Source organism: Leiobunum rupestre, chromosome 8, assembly GCF_980474605.1.
Source record: "Leiobunum rupestre chromosome 8, qqLeiRupe1.1.hap1, whole genome shotgun sequence".
Lineage (NCBI taxonomy): Eukaryota > Metazoa > Arthropoda > Arachnida > Opiliones > Sclerosomatidae > Leiobunum > Leiobunum rupestre.
This window is the reverse complement of record NC_143391.1, coordinates 53,638,032-53,655,337: the sequence shown is the minus strand read 5'-3', so window position 1 is coordinate 53,655,337 and position 17,306 is coordinate 53,638,032. Positions and strand designations below refer to the sequence as shown.

The 17,306-nt window shown below is 32.1% G+C and overlaps 1 protein-coding gene across 2 annotated transcripts in view; it reads right to left on the bottom strand.

The window, feature by feature from the left end:
* Positions 1 to 400: 400 nt before the first annotated feature.
* Positions 401 to 17,306, bottom strand: part of LOC149933703 (uncharacterized) — a 120,563-nt gene continuing 103,657 nt past the window's right edge. Inside the window, exons 2-6 of one of the 2 annotated variants that reach the window (XM_090155865.1) lie at positions 9,532 to 9,609; positions 7,425 to 7,504; positions 4,592 to 4,711; positions 3,209 to 3,319; positions 401 to 489 (exon numbers count right to left, since the gene is read on the bottom strand). In XM_090155865.1, coding sequence (XP_090011991.1) covers positions 460 to 489; positions 3,209 to 3,319; positions 4,592 to 4,711; positions 7,425 to 7,504; positions 9,532 to 9,609 — 419 coding nt within the window. In that variant the 3' untranslated portion in view covers positions 401 to 459. Of the gene's footprint in view, positions 490 to 3,208; positions 3,320 to 4,591; positions 4,712 to 7,424; positions 7,505 to 9,531; positions 9,655 to 17,306 lie in introns of those variants that run through there. The other variant, XM_090155864.1, reaches the window with a different exon arrangement.

Below are 17,306 nucleotides of genomic sequence, written 5' to 3'. Positions count from 1 at the left end.
TTTCACTCGAAGATCTATTTGGTCAGAGTTTCGTGTCTTTTTGTTTGCTCTAAGACCTATCGGTACAAGCTATTTGTAAGTTTTTAAATTTCTTCAAATTTGTTTAGGGTTTAGCTTTATTATCCCTTTTCATAATGGACTAATCTACTTATTCGCCAATTTCATCATCCTTTACAATGAAGTCCATAGGTGGTTCCTTTCTCATTAACTAGAACTTTTCAAAATTTCAGTGACGTAATATTATCAAGTGAAATAGTGCTCCTGTAAGGGGGATTATGTTAAGATAAATGGTAAATAATATCAAATATTTTTTAAGGATTTAATTCAGATTAAATAACCATTCATTTTTAAATTGAATTTTATTTAAATTATGACAATATGGAATACATTTATTTTTAAATCTTTGGTTGTTTCCTTTGAATCATAAAATGCCATTCAGATTTCCAAATCGATCAATTGTTATTTCGGCGGAAAATAGTCAATACAAAACTGGAAAATAATTCAAAACATCAGATTATTGTTCGGATTGTTCTTATTTTGTTGAACAATTCTCACTGCACTCAAATTATTATTTAAATTTATTATGTAGTATACATTTTGAAATTTCGAGGACTTATCATCATATTTGTCAAGAATTATGAAATAAAAAAAGAGCTTAAAAACTTTGTAAGGGGCCATTAATTAAAAATATGTGGCCCTTAATTACTTAACCAATACCAAAAAAAAAATCATGGTGTCACTACTAAAATTACTAATAATCTAATAAATTTTCTTGTTGCTTAAATTTTGGTTAAAATAAAAACGAATTAATTAATTTTAAAACATTAGCTAGTCCAGAGAAAATCCTCGCTACACTGGTTGTACTAGTTGATTGAACTTAAATTGATGTTTTTGAGCATTACATATCTTATGTAAACAGCCTCGCTTACAAACTTTTCGTAAAAATGCATGTTTAGTTTTTTCACTCTATAAATAAGTTTTAAAAGTGGCAAACAGTTTCATAGTGTTTAAACTAAATGTAAATTAAAGATTAATTTGAATCTAGATTCTAGCTGTTATTTCCAGCTACAATTTTTCGAATAGCAAAAATTAAACATTTACAATAATTTATTTCAAGTAGATCTTATGTGAAACATTATTATTGTTTCCGGTTTTTTTTTTCAAATTAGTGAGATAAGCAAACTGTAAGGTCCAAATTCAATTTGACTCTCAACATTTCTATTTTACGGTATGATGTTCAAATATTTAGCTTTAATTAAGTATTCATTGAAATTGAAAAATTTGTTGTTGCCTTTTACGAAATATTACCTGTTCTTTGATTTTAAATGATCTTTAATACTGAAACTTTTAAATAGTTTTAGCGATAAAAGCTGGGAATAGGCAACGACGCTCGATCTAATACGTAGGTTTGATGAGGACCGGAAAATACAAACTCAATAGTCATATTTTCCCCTATTTTTCACGTTTCTTTCCGGAAACTTGAAGCAATGTCCATTGGTACACATGCAACAGGTGTAAATTCCACTCTTGCAATTATTTGCTATAATGGCAGTCTTTTGTTAGACCGTGTGGCGGTAACAGTTTATTCATAGGTGTACATTGTGTCAATTTTGACCCCTTTTTAGAATGTTAAAAAGGTTACCATTAACTTAATGGGACCCCTGAAGTCGGTTTATGAACCCTAAGGTGAAAAGAGAACAAGGCGGCCATCGGTGAAGGTCAACTGGGTAATAGATGTACAATTATACATTGAATCGAATCTTTATAGTTTCACATCGAAATTTATATATTGCGGTAAGCTATTGTTATAGCCGAACATTCGTTTGGTGTTGTAGACGTGGTTGACATCCTTTCAAAGCTCAAGTTAATTAGCGGAGCTGGTGCTATCTACGCCTACTCTAATGCATTTTAGTACGCTGGTATCGCGTCGTATTTGATGGTTCTTGAAAAATTACAAACATTTGTAGTACGTCGATTTTAAGTTTAAAATAAGTCACCTAAACGCAAATTTGACTCTTCAGATAAAATTACAAATACCTAAACTGACGTTGTTTTGTTCAATTACTAAGCATTAATAATAGACCAAATTAAGTTTAAACAAAGGAGGGTCATTCTTTGAATTTTCTGCTGGCTGCTCACTGCCTTTGTCTAGTTTACCCCCACGTTTAGTTGCATCTATTCTGGTTTAGAGATAATTTAACTCTAGATAAATCATATTTCATTTTCAACACACGTAATCATCTACTAATATTTTTTTATATTGCAGTCGAAAAAATACGTAACTGATGTAAGCAAATTGTGGAAACCTTATTATTACTGCTAACTAAATATAGATGGCTCACCAAACAACACCAACAGTAGGTCAACTTATATTCTATTTCCCCACTCAGAGGCTAAGAGGAAATTAGAAATTACGTTGGTGTCTTTTGATGTTTTCGTCTTAAAATTAACGGATAATCGCCTAATTTGTTGATCAGTCAAATGTTTGAATTGTCAGGAAGCCGAATGTGTTATTAGAATTTCCCTGTGGTGTGATCTTGGCTAGATCACTCGCAATGAGGTCCCAGTTACTGCTTTAAGCTAGAAGAGCAGGTTCTAGTTTTCTAATAAAATCTATTGAGGAAACGCAGTAAAATAGCTCACACTCACGCCAAACTAGACTATACGTAAGAAACCGAAAAGATATACGCAAAGGGCTAGGGACTTAAAGTAATAGTTTATACTCAGTAGGCGATAGCGATTAGGCTACCGCTCTGAAGTTGAAGTGAGGAAATCGTGTTTTTGAATCCAGCTGACTGTCCCAGAAACTAAAAACTTTCAAATCATTTTTAAATAAATGGATGTTATGGGACCCACCTTGCGCTGTTTGGTCATGGAAATTAGGAACACCGAAATTCCGTCAGCTAAGCCCCGCGAGGCTGTAACTTTCGATCACAAAGTAAAATATAATAACTACAGTTCCAAAAGATATGTCACCAACTACTTATAATGGCGTTGATGTCGATTTCTCGACGAACCCTATCAACATCGAATACTCGCCCTTTTCAATCCGGGTTACTCGAGCCTGATCAATGTAAAACTTATATTTCGGCTGTGCCGGCCGTTAAACTTTTGCAAAATCTAAAACAGCTCTGCCGTTTCAGGTATTAATATCTTAGATGGGGAATATGGAAGCCTGTAGTTAAAACTTTGTAAAGCAAAGACTTACTTTAAGGGCCTCGATGCTATTGTCAAGGGCTCCATTAGCCTCTCCATCGGTTTGCTTGTCGATTTCCTTGTACAAACAGTCAAAAAACGTCTTGGACGCGTCTTTCTCCATCTATAAATTGATTAGAACATTGGTTCGCTTGAAGTGAAGTTAAAATTGCTACACACTCTCGGTTTGCCTCAGAAATGATTCATTTTCTTCAAAACGTAGTCCTCGACGTAATTAACAATAAAAAACTAACATTGGTAAAGCAATGTTTAGTAAAATAACTTGTTAAAATAGATATATTTACCAAAGAATTAAGGTGAAATCAAACCGTACTATACAGGGTTGTAAGAGCCAGCCAGATTGGTTTAAACCACCCTGGTTAAAATCGGATTTACAAACCGAATAAAATCCAAGGTTAAAATTCATTTTTTTTATTAAAAAAATTGGGAAATGAATTAGAAATATTGAATAATCTAAAACTTAACCTTCACTTTTTGTCGAAGTAATGAAAGTTAGATATAAGCAATTGGGTGATCTTCAAATTAATTTTGCCCGTGAAAATACGCCGCCATGTTATTGTATAAAAGCGGCTAAATAAGTCTGCTATAGCCTTTACCTCACAATGTAAAGGTACTGTCAATCGCAAAAATGTAATTTTGAAACCGGCCAATTTGAGCAATGAGGGCTAGATATAGGCAAATTGAACATTTTCTATTAATGGTTTTAACTGGCTTAATCCACCGGTTACATGAAGTAAAAAACCCAGGAGGGAAAATAATTTTAAAAACTCAACTCGGCGTTTGATGGCGAACTCCCCCAAGTGGTCGGGTTGAAATGGAAGGAGCCGCATACCGCTTAAAAGGTTAGTAGTAAAAAATCGCACCTCGTCACGCGTAAGAGAAGGGTTATACGATCATTTCAAAAATTCGAGGATTGTTGAAATGCATAAAAGTAAGGGTCTGTAAAGTAAGCCCATGATTAAGTGCTTAGTAATTAAAAAATGGGTAAATATTGTTAAAAGTAGAATTAATAAAAGATATATCGTGCTCCAAACATGCAATACTACTCAGTACAAATACCCAAGAAAGATATTGAAAACATTTAAAATATTGTTTCAATTAATAGATAGGATCTATTATGACTTTATTTGATGTTAAATCACGGATATATTAGTGCCAATATCAATTCAATCCTTTTAAACAACTCAAAATTCAATCCTTTTAAAAATTCAATCCTATTAAACAACTCAAAATTTTACAACTCAAGTAACAATTTCCAAAGTCAATTGTTCTTCGTAATATATTCAACACTTTTTTGAGGAGATTTAGAGAGATAAATGTTGGTTTCTTTTAGGCAATTACCTTATTTTATAAATAACATGATAGATATACTTACTCTATTTTTGGAATTGCGATTTTTAACGTGCATGCAAACTAATTGAAATCCTTTGTAATTCATTTCCCCAATTGCGCCAAAAAAATTTTTGCTTCTGCATTGGTTTATAGCTTGAGACGTCTGTAGTGAAAGTAGATAATTTAAAACAGAAGTAAGAATAATTGAAAGATAAAATTAATACCTAAACCTTTATGAATATTCGAGTAAATAAATTAAAATGAATAAATTAAAATAAATAAATAAGAAATAAATTATAATAAATAAATAAGAAATAAATTATAATAAATAAATAAGAAATAAATTATAATAAATAAATAAGAAATAAATTATAATAAATAAATAAGAAATAAATTATAATAAATAAATATGAAATAATTTATTATAAATAAGATACAAATGTGAGTACCTAGGCAATATTGGAATATTTTAAGTAATTTTGGACAAACTAAGGTGAACCTAAAATAAGAGTAAATTTAAGAATTTTCGGTAAAATAAAGCCCTCTTAGGGTAATTCGAATAAATAAATTTAATAATTTAAGATAATTTTGAGAAACTTTTACTTTTTTTAATCAATTTTGTCAAGAAAAAGTAAATTTTGTCAATAAAGTAAATTTTGTCAAGAAAAGTAAATTTTGTCAAGAAAAGTTAAATTTGGTCAAGAAAAAGTAAATTTGGTCAAAAAAGGAAATTTTGTCAAGAAAAGGTAAATTTTGCCAAAAAAGTAAATTTTGTCCATGAAAAAGAAAATTTTGACATTGAAAATTTCAGTGAGTTTGAGTAAAATAAGTAACATTTGCTTTATCAGGTATAAATGATATTAAATATCTTTGGTTAAAATTAAATTATGTAAATTGGAATAAATTGTGTTATTACTAAAAATGGTGGGAAGTATAGGTGTATAGATATTTGATTTCCATGAAAACCACTATTTTGTATTTGGTCACTAGTTAGAAATTCAAGTTTTTACAGTTCGTTCGAATAAACCCTCACTAAAATGGGATTCCAAAATTTAATTTAATTATTATTTGATCCAAATTGGCACACACGAGAGTCGAATAATTTCTGGATACAATTTAGATATAAGCTATTTCAAAAATCAATTGTTCTTAATAATATATTCATCGCTTTTGTTGAGGAGATTAATCGAGTTAAATGTTGGTTTCTTTTAGGAAGTAATATAATTTTTAGTGTTAAATTGAAGTTTCGAACAATCTTTAACCGCTCCGCTCTTAAACCTTTGTCACGGGAAGGATTTAAAGAAAAAGGTTTCGAAAATAATTTTGGCGAAGTTAATGAAATTCCAATTTATGAAGGTTAACTACTTAACTAGTACTACTCAAATGAGAACTGACCTTTGATCCAATTTTGTTTAAATTATTGAAACACATAAGAGCAAATTCTTTTTTAACTAAAAAATTACTAATGTTCTTTAACATCGAGAAAGAGCGGGAGGATTTCGAGTTTTCGTTTAAAAATGACAATTTAACTATTAATTAAGAAATTTAAGTTTCATTTTGGTAGAAGCAACTGTTAATAAGCTAAATTATGACGAGTAGTGCACTTTCACTGGCTTCATGTGAAATTGAAAATTTAAATTTGTCCTTGAAATTTTTGATAGGGTTATGATTCAACAAGGACAACATATTCAAACTCTGATTAAAATTTAACTAGGACCAAAGTTTATAATAAAAATTAAGGACAATAAATTGGTTAAGATGCAGTTTCAATTGATACAAAATAATTGAATGTATTTACCCAATTTTTAGAAATATTACACAATTTAACGGAGCCCAATCACTGGAGTTTAAACAAATGAATTTGCAAGTAATTACATGTAGTTACATGAATTTATTTATTTATTGTAATTTTTTATATTCATTTAAAATTTTTCGGTTTTCTTTGATATTTATGCGTTTATCTGAAAACAATTGTCCAAAATGTTTGAATTTTTATAAATATAAATTTTTATATTTTGAATTGCAGTTACCACAAATTATAGGATTTTATCCAAGTTAATATAAATCTACCCAAAATGCTTAACCAAATTTGGTTACAAATAACCTAAATGATTCGAATATTTATGTTAATTTACTCTCTTAGAGAAAAAAACGGTTTCTTTCAACGTTTTGAGTTGCCATGGGAATAATAAAGCGAATAGTATAACTTTCCCCTTTAGAAAATTTAAGTTAGGAGTTTTATCTCCTGAGTTTGAACCAAATCGCCGATAAACCCACCCGCAGTCTCGTTATTAATAAAGAATTAAATTATTAAAACGCTTTCTTACTTTACTACTGTATGAACTACTATGTGACGTTTAGTTGAAAAGTAACGCGCAAATACGTTACCCTGGCCCGAGGGGCTAACCACTCTCTGAAAATTTGTACACCGATTACACACATATGAAAATGAGTACAGACTTTGGTAGTGCTAAATCTGTACTCACTTACGTAATCATTTTAGTGCAGTCAAAGCTACAGGCTTGTACACCGATTACGGGGAGTGATCAGCCCCTCGCCCTGGACAGATAAAGTCCAACTCCGAGACTTTTAATCTTGTATTAATAAATTTTATGTAATTTAATTCATCATAGACGTACTTGATAATTTTTTGAAGAATGATAATTACTGAATTGACATAATAAAATTCGGTATTAAGTGTTTAGTTGATTCGAAATTTACACTATTCCTCTTTACAATTTAACACTACTTAATTTATCCAATTCGGGCTTGCCAATCCCTCTAAATACACATGTTGTTCAATTTTATTTGTAAACATTCGTTTTTACAATGGCGTTACCCGAAAGAATAACAGAAAATAAAACAATGAAACTTACATTATACTTGAAATCTTTAATGACCTCGGATTTACACTCGAGAAATTGCGTGTTATTCTTTGACTTATCGTTTGTGTATTCTGTAATTACATTAATTTTATCATTAAAAAATATCCCATATTAAAAAAATGCTTAATTAGAATCATAGGCAGTTTTAAGAATATACTATTTTATTTTTTTTCTCGGAGTTTGTCCGTTATGATGAAATAATAATTGTTTCGCGTAACGCGCACCCAAAAATTGCTCATAAGATAGTTTTAAAAGTAAGATTTATCATATTGATATTTTGCAAATATATATTTTCTGATATTTCTTCTCGTGCAAATATCGTGTCATGTGTGATAATTTCTAGCTGATTGAAATAATAGTGTTTCGAAAAGATACCATGGAAATAAAATGATTCCACCTTCCTTTAAGTAATCTAATCAGATGAGATCAGCCTTATTTTGAAATTTTATTAATCAGTTTTTTTTTTATTTAGTAAGTCAAACAGGAATTTGCTACAGACTTTAGAAAAATGATGCGCGAACCTATTTGTAATTTTTAAATGCGTTATAAGTGTTACATTATTTTATGGAAAAAGGACTTTATAAAAATATTACCTAGCGTAACGTTACACTGAAATATGATAAGTTCGTACCCTGAATTAAGAAATCGAGAGCATTTATATTTTTATATTTTTCCAGATTATTGCGAGCCAGTCATATCTGCAGATAGTTAATAAAGCTGCTTCATCTCATTTTAATACAGTTTAAAAAAAATTAGTTTGTATTAGACTTGATTTCAGATATTAAATTCAAGGCGAAAAAGTAACAGGAGTCCAACATTCAGGGGAAACTAAGCTTTATTAAGGTAACCAACGTGGTACTTCGGCATATTGGCCTGAGGGGCGAAAACAAAACTTGACACGTATTACTTTATTTTTTAAAAACGGTTCACATTCTCGATTCGCTACCAAATTTCCGAAACAAAGTATCTTCAAACATTTGGTTGGGCAGCATTAATTAAAAATAATCAGCTATAGGCTAATACCCAAGGCACCACCTTAGGCCTAAGTCATCAAGCGACTTTTGAAGCCTAGTATCTCAATTTATGTGTGCCAATTTCCCATCTTGTCACAAAGCGACCCGTGCAAATAATACATCAATAGATTGGAATTTAAAATCTATCTAGGCATAGATCCAGTTTATACATTTGGGTCCATATCTTGGGACTGAGGTGACTAATTTAAACGAAACGTCTATGCATTGGGTACGAATATGTATCTCGCTTATGAAGGTTATCTATTTTTAATCTATTTTGTCAGAACCTGTTTTAATCAGAGAATGACGTAAGCCGACCAAATCAAATTCGGAAGCAAAAATAGGTCACATCATTCTTACCATGATATAATAAAAAGGCGTGCGAAGAACTCATGCACATTCAATTATCGGTTAAAAGATTTGGTTTATCCTACTAAAAGTAATACTACTAATTGCGAAGCTTTGTTCTTATTTCATTTGAAATAAATACTACATATAATTCCTCCTTTTATCCAAAATGGTCGCTGTATTAAGCCTTTAAAGGTGAACTGTAACGGTTTTTAACACTAGCTGGTGCTATTTTCAGGAAAACAATTATTCAATTTTTTGTAACGCGGTGTGAAAAATTTAAAAATCAAATACATTCTGAATTGTTTCCGCTAAAAACTCTCTGTACTATCGTAACCAATATTACTCTATTCTTGGTCGTATAACAATGACACCCGGTTATCTCACCGTCGCTAAACTATTCATTACAGTTGCCCGTATTTTCATAAATGATAACTTTACATGATGTTAATAGTTAAAGGAGCCACTGATTTCTACTATACAAAAGTAACGTTTAATACACCTCCTAAATTTTCTATCGGTAGTGATCTATGAATTCGTTATTAATTAATGAATAAATTAATTATTAATAAATATAAATAAATAAACTAATTATTAATAAATATAAATAAATAAACTAATTATTAATAAATATTAATAAATACAAATTATAAAACATTAAAAAATAATAATTTTCACTTGATGTGTTTCCAAATGGGTCTATGTTTTACTTAAACCAAATAATGCGAAACACTTACCGCAATTTGTTTCCTGCATATCTATGTACTGCTTTATGATGTCTTCTTCGTCGTTGCCGCTAACGTAAATAATCATAACTACGAAAGAAAGGAAGATAACGAAAGAACTAGCTGTAATCATCCTGAACGACGGAAGCGATTTCGACCAAACAATTGGCAGGAGCCAACTTTAAATAGTACTCGCTGCCAGGACAATGACCTCTGAGTGGAAATTACCGACATTTACTAACAATATGAAATAAATAACCCTTAAACACAATCTATTTATCTGCCGTTTACGACAACCAAAACAGACCAGCTTTCCGAATACACTATTGCTAATAAACAATAGGAGTTTTATTAAGATTTATTATATTTTGGTCTGCGTATCTGTGAACTAAATAGGAAGACATAATTTAATCCAGATGTTTTGTTGGAAAGGAAAAATTTTATAAAATCTGACAACACTAAATAATGGTATTGCCTTTTGCGAATATTGGGGCGAATATTTTGATAACAACTTATGGGGTCGGCCAAAGGCCTTATACACCCAGCACCAAATTAAAAGATAAAAAAGAACAAGTAAAAAGAACGACAACATGATTAGTAAAAACAAGCAACAAAAATAAGAGTTTAAAACTACAGCTAAACTAAAACCGGGTAACACTGCCAGAAGCGCCACCAAAAAACGAACATCTGCCGGCCAAGGACGTTCTTTGGGGGAAAACGAAAAAGCGAGTAAAGAAGACAATGTAGAGACAACATCAAGAGGCATACGGAGGGCTCTCGACGAATTGTGGAAACTGTAACGACAATGGCTCCAGGGCAAAACGGCAAATAATGTGACACGACACAGCGCACAATCAGAGGCAGAACGAAAGTGACCCATGCACCCGGGCCAAGGACAAAAGACGCTCCCTGAACCGCCCTAATTGACAGCCCCGCACCATTGAGTGAGCTGGTTGAGGTTGGATCGAAAACAAAAAACGACTAGTCGAAGAGGTGATCCAATCACGTGGCCACATTTTTAACAATGTGCCTAAACACCGGCAACAAATGTGTGACTTATCAGACAGCGGGGAATAAAGGGGAGCCGTTAGATCAGACAGGGTCACCCGAGCCTCTGCCTCAACAGCATCATTGTGGATGACACCAACATGGGAAAGGGTCCATAACAATTGAAAGCAAGAGGCAGGGTACTCAATAAGAAGGCAATGAAACCGCTGAATATGCTATTCAATCAATATTGTCAGTTTTGAGTAAATACTAAATTTTACACAGTCGGTTAACTATCACATTTATACTTAATATAGCGTCACTTTTTGAAATTAAGCCTTACTTCCCTAGAACATTTTGACTGTAAAACCGAAGCTTGTCTGGCCTTACAATTTGAGTGCTTGGGTCGACTTCATTTGAACTCCAATGTGACCTCTTGAACAGTTTCTGGGATAGTTTACCAAAACGTTAGCACATACATTTGTAAGGAATGGCTGCTGATCGGTATAAAAGTAAATATTAAAAAAGCAACGAAAAATTGTAGTAATTCTAGAAATAAACATAACACATTTAACTACTTTTCCTTTCCGGTTTTATATTGCAACACAGTCATCTGGACGTTTAAAGATAAATGACTGAATGCTTTGATGCCATCGGCGTGTGAACTTTTAATAAACTCGGGAATTTCCGGAAAAATCGCTAATTTCCGTGCTCAACTTATTTAAAATGAAGCACCGAAAGCGTATCTGAAGACAGTGGTACAATTTCCCTTTGATTGAATATTAATTTACTCCTTTCCCCAAAGTTTGAACTGTTCTTAGATTTCATCCGTCGAATTTTAACAATAAGCGACATCTGGATAACTTTTTGAAAGTTTCATCGAACGAATATCAGTTGGTCTACAGGGTTCTCAAAAGGTTATGCAACGATTTTAAAAAGTTGTAGGGGTGTAGAGGTTAACGGTAATAGTGAGTGTAGGGAGCTGTTGGCTCGCGTGGCATGAAGGGCTTGCCACCACCCTCCTACGCATTGTAACCCGGCCACCTGAATTAATGGCTTCAAAAGTCGCTTGATGACTTATGCCTAAGATGGTGCGTTGGGTATTAGCCTAGCTGATTATTATAGTTATTATTATAGTTATAGAAGTATGCCTTTTTTCCCCATTTTCCTACGATGTTCTAAAAGATCGCCAGAGATCTTCAAAGTGTGGCCTACTTGTAAGTAGGCTGCAACAAGTGGAAATACAAGCAGCAGTTAGATGCGATCATTAAGGTTTGGGTTCGTGGGATAGGTAAGAAAGGACTTTGAAAACAAGTCGAGGTAAAAAAGTAAACTTAAACAGTATTTAAAGTCGTGATGGACCGCGATTACTCATCACTTTCAAACTGCAACAATGGAGTTCACTTCGGAAGAACTGGCAGCTATTGATTTCGTGTATGGAGTAGCGGATGGCAATGCTTTGGCTGCTCAACGTCTCTACCAGAGAAGATACCCGAACCGGCGCATCCCCGTCTCACGGACTTTTATAAATGCCTACTTCCAGGGGCTAGTAGGCCACACTTTGAAGCTCTCTCGCGCTCTTTGAACTCATGGTAGGAAAATGGGGGAAATACAGGCATACTTCTCAATTCACCCCTACAGCTGCTCAAAATATTTGCCAAACCTTTTGAAAAACCCTGTATAGCTCAGACATTTTTGTTAAAGATCACAAATACTAAAACAAAATGATGACGAAGTACCGACGGACGTAATTTAGCAAATTTGTCCCTGAAACTGTTTATGTGACCAACTGTAGCCTCACTTCCCCACGTGGATCATACAATATATCTTTGGCTTTGTAAGCTACGTGGCTTGGGTTTACAGTAAAACATTAAAAAAAAACTTTAGTTTTTAAGAGCGATTGCTTTGGAATATATTGGGAAAATATTTCTTCAGATTTCTGAAGAAAATGAAATGGAAATTTTGAGAGACAGCTTTTAGGAAAATAGTGGAAAATCGGTCTGTGTGAAACGTAAGAAAAATGAAGGTAATTTAAGATAAAAATTTGGATTGACCTGTAATAGTAGTCTTAATAACTCCTAGCATAAATAGAGATACGTTTTGGAAGATTTTAAGTTTGATTATGTGACTATTTTGCTAAAGACAAGGGCCCAATATTAAATTTTCGAGACATACCATAAAAATTTCAACTTTCTAGAAAACATAATTTAAAAAAAAGTTTTTCGAGCGTTACATTGAATGGAATATTTCATCTGTCCCTCAGATATTGTTATTTAATTTTCCAACTTTTGTACATTTAAAAAGATTTACAATTAAAACTGATATGGTATTTTTGTCGTAATTAGGTGCAAATTAAATTATCTGTCTAGTATTGAACTACCACGATAAAGAGTTGGCCAACTCGTTTGGTTTTAAGTGATTTTCGGCAGATTTTCACGCGAATCCAAGTCTATTTGTTCACGGATATACATTTTATTATTTCTTGAATTGACAAAAAGTATTTATTTCCTACCAAAAGCTGGCTGCGACTTTGGCGTAATATTCGGCTCACAGTCATTAATTAAACCTTATAGTACAGCTGATATCAATTATACAATTCTTTTGGAAATGTGGCCTTTTGGTATTGTTTTGAACGTCAGTTAAATCAGTTGTCTTTATAGCGTGATTAATTTCTCATTGTTCAAACATTTGTCAACTCGAAACGTGCCTTTTGCCACTAGGTGCTTTCCCGGTAACGAGTAATATTTAAAGATAGTTCCAGCAAGGTTGCTTGTTGTAATCCTTATATCAAGCAGGATGTTAAGGATTGGTTTCATTGTGGTCGAAATAGGCTTCTTTGTTTTTATTAGAATTTACGCTAGTGGCAATCAAAAAGGAGATGTCTGAAAGAGGTCATGTACATAGAAATGCCGGTAAACAATTTCATTAAGTCCAATTGTTTCTCTTTTTGGTTAAAGCTATGTATTAAATTTGTGAAAATGCATACCGAGGAAAACATTTTTAGTAGATAATTTGTTTATTTTTTTATTAATTATAAATAATTAATTAACTTATTAGTAAAAATTGTTAATAATAAACTTTTAAATTACAATTATGAATTTTTAATTTTTTAATTACCGAGGGAAATGTTAAGGAGATGATTTATCGTTAGCTTTGTGGTACTCGAAATCAGATATATTATTTTTACTACGAAAACTTAAACATCAATTATTCTGTTAAATATAATATCATAAGACGTGTTCTATTAAAGAAGTGGCGCTGTTTATCTAGATTATCTTACCTAACCCCAGCCACTCCCGACGACTGCCACAGACACAGACTTAATCGCACTTATGATCGTTGAGAAACATTTACGTATTAATTTAAATAGAAACATTATATACATCACTGTGTTTTTTGGTAACTTAGTTTAAAAAACTTAAATATTAAACGTAGAAGTAGAAGTTTCTTCGAAAAAAGTAGGTCAACAAGATATAATGAACTTGTTGTCAGCTGACTTATATAATTTTATCCGTAATAGGAAGTCGACGTGGCTGTTGGAATGAAAGGCTTTCCACCACTTCCCTACGCATTGTAATCCGGCCACTTGAATAAGTGACATAAAAGGTCACGCGTTGACTTGGGCCTAAGGTAGAGGGTGCATTGGATATAAGCTTTGCTAGTTTTACGAGATAAGTATTTATAAAGCGCTGAAATGATAATAATACGAAAATATAAATGGTATCGTATCGTATGTTAAAGGTCCCAAAAAGTTGCCAGTGGGGCGCCCCCTCCCCCGCCCAATAAAATATTAATAACGATAAAAAAATAAAATGAAAATTCTTATTCTGATATTTTCCTAAATGATATTAAAATATTCAATTATAATTTCTCAAAATTTTTAAGATTACACAAATGAGAAGTCAACGGATAACTCGGAATACCTCAAGTGTCAATCCAATGCAATGCGAGAAATGCCTTCTGACGTATGTATGTGCATAACACTGTTAAACTGTACATGTGGATATTATTTGTGGTTATAAAACGATTTATTATGCAAAAAATAACTTTTCATTTAGATAATTTTTGGTTAGGGATACAAATAAATAAAACGGATATTTCTTATCCAAACCCCGAGCTCTGTGTAAAACTGTGATAGAGAATGGAATTTACCTTTAATGGGGAAAATTTGAGAAAAGAACTTACTGTGGCTGCCGATTTTGCCCTGTTTTCTCCATTTTTTAAGCTTTTCAATTTTAAAATTAAGCTCATTCTGTACCTTCTACGAAAGAACAAGTCGAACATTCGATATATTCAGTTCCACACTAGCAACGAGTCGTGAAGAGTGCTCGAATAATGTTGATATAATATCACGTGTCATACAATTCTTGTTATGACACTTATGCACAGACATGGTATTCAAATTACTGTTTTCACCACAGACGACTCATGCCACCACCCTCCTACGCATTGTAACCCGGCCACCTGAATTCGAGGCTTGAAAAGTCGCTGGATGACTTAGGTCTAAGGTGGTACCTTGGGTGATTAGCCTAGCTGATTATTAAAACGTAATTAATTTGATTTAATATTATTTTTCTTTATAAAATTTATAACCAATGAATGAATTTAGTTATTATAATAATATAATTATTTTTAAAAGTCCCATCTTTACTAAATTGCGCCATTGCCGTTATTTTTTGGTAGAAAAGAAATAATATTTAACCAAATTATTACCTAGAATTATTTATAACGTTATTTACAGATATGATTCCTGTAGAAAATATGAACTTAGGAAACATTTGGCATTAAAAGAAACTTCAAATTTTATTAATTGCTTTGGGTATTTTAATTGTTTTACTATTAAATATATTAGTGTCATCGGGTAGGACTTCATTTATTTAAAAATCAACTTTTCCAAGAAAAGAGTCACCTGTCAAATGCGAATCAAACTAAAACTATACTTTACTAAATAACTATAATTATACAATTATAATATTATTGTATAGATAAACTAAATTTTAATTAACTTCAATCTTAGTTTTGCTTAAGATTAATATTTAAAACTATGTGGTAGTCTTTCGATGTGGAATTACACTCTTAAAAAACGAATATTTTAACTTTCGTGTGGCCCTTTATATATTTATGTAATAAAAATCCGAAAAACACGTACTGCCAGCACCGAGATTCGATCTTGGGCCTGCCTGAGTGCCGGACATTGAGCGCAACAACTGTGCCCCAGACAACTAGGCATGTACAAAATTAAGCAAGTGGCGGCCAACTGTATATGTCATTATAGATGGCCATGTATTTATCCGACTCTATTAAAAACGCGAATTTACTGGAGAGCGTGGTGACATCTATTTATGGCAAAGGGAGGTAAAATTAAAAATATCCAAATGATAACGTCGTCGGTGAGCTATTGTAGAGTACTACAGTTAGACAACTTATAACATTAGAAGCGCAAATGCTAATTTCGCGAATTTATATGCTAATTGTTTAAGAAACTTAAATTAAGAAGTACACATTTTTGCATTAATTGAAACCTGGTTTAATGATGGGAGCTACGACTATCTCGACGTATATAAATTTTACGGTCAGGGTCGTACTACTCGAGGTGGCGGGGTAATTGGTTTCTATGTAAAAAATAATCTTAAATTAGCAAACAGTAACAGTGATATCGTTCAAATATATTCCATAAAAATCGAAGATTTTTATTTATGTGTTATATATAGATCCCCCGACACCTCAGTAAACGAATTTATGACAACTCTTGAAAAAACTATCACCGTACTGGGGAAGGTAGATAGCAAAAAAATTATGCTAGGAGATATAGACATAAATCTCTTAAAAAACCTCAATGAGGTTAAAAAACTTACTGATTTAACTAACTCATTTAACTTAACTCAACATGTGTGCCACGCAACTAGAATATCAGGCTCGCTGCTTGATGTTTGCTTCTCCAATATTCCCGACATTAGTGACATTAAAGTAATAAGCGATTGGGACATTACTGATCACTCGGTAATAAACTTTAATATCAAGACTCCGATTGCCGTCAAATCCAAATTCCAAACAAGGAGCTATACAAAAAATAACATCAATAGATTTAAAAACTTATTAAAAAATACAAGTTGGGACGAGTTATACCAACAGGTTGAACTGGACACTGCGTTTAACTATTTTTTGGCAAATTCATCGAACTATATAATATATGTTTTCCCACCATAAATGTCTTTTCAAAAGACTCACACTGCTGGTTCAATAAAGACATTAAGGAATCAATTAAATTAAAAAATAAATATTATAAAACCTTTAAAATATATCCCAATACTGAAAATGAGATACGATATAAAAATCATAGAAATAAGTTAAATAACCAGATTAGAAATGCTAGGAATTATTTCTATAAAACACAACTATTGGAATCTAAAAACACTAAAGTCCTTTGGAAAACTATTAATAAAATCCTAGGCCGAAATATAAAAAAAACTGATCAAAATACCTCTATTTCCCCGAACTGCTTCAATGACTTTTTTAGTGCACCCACTAATTTTAATAACGTAATTGACTATACTGGTTCATGCACACATGTAAAAAGGAACTTAAAATCGATGTTTCTTTTAGATATAAACGAAACAGAATTAATATCAATCATTAAAAACCTTAAAAACGACTCTGCTCCGGGGTTCGATGGTATATCACCCAAAATCATTAAACAAGTAGCTCACAATATTTTAGGCCCTCTATTATTCTTAATCAACTTATCTTTTAAAAATGGCCGGTACCCAAATATTCTAAAAAATGCCATAATTATCCCCATT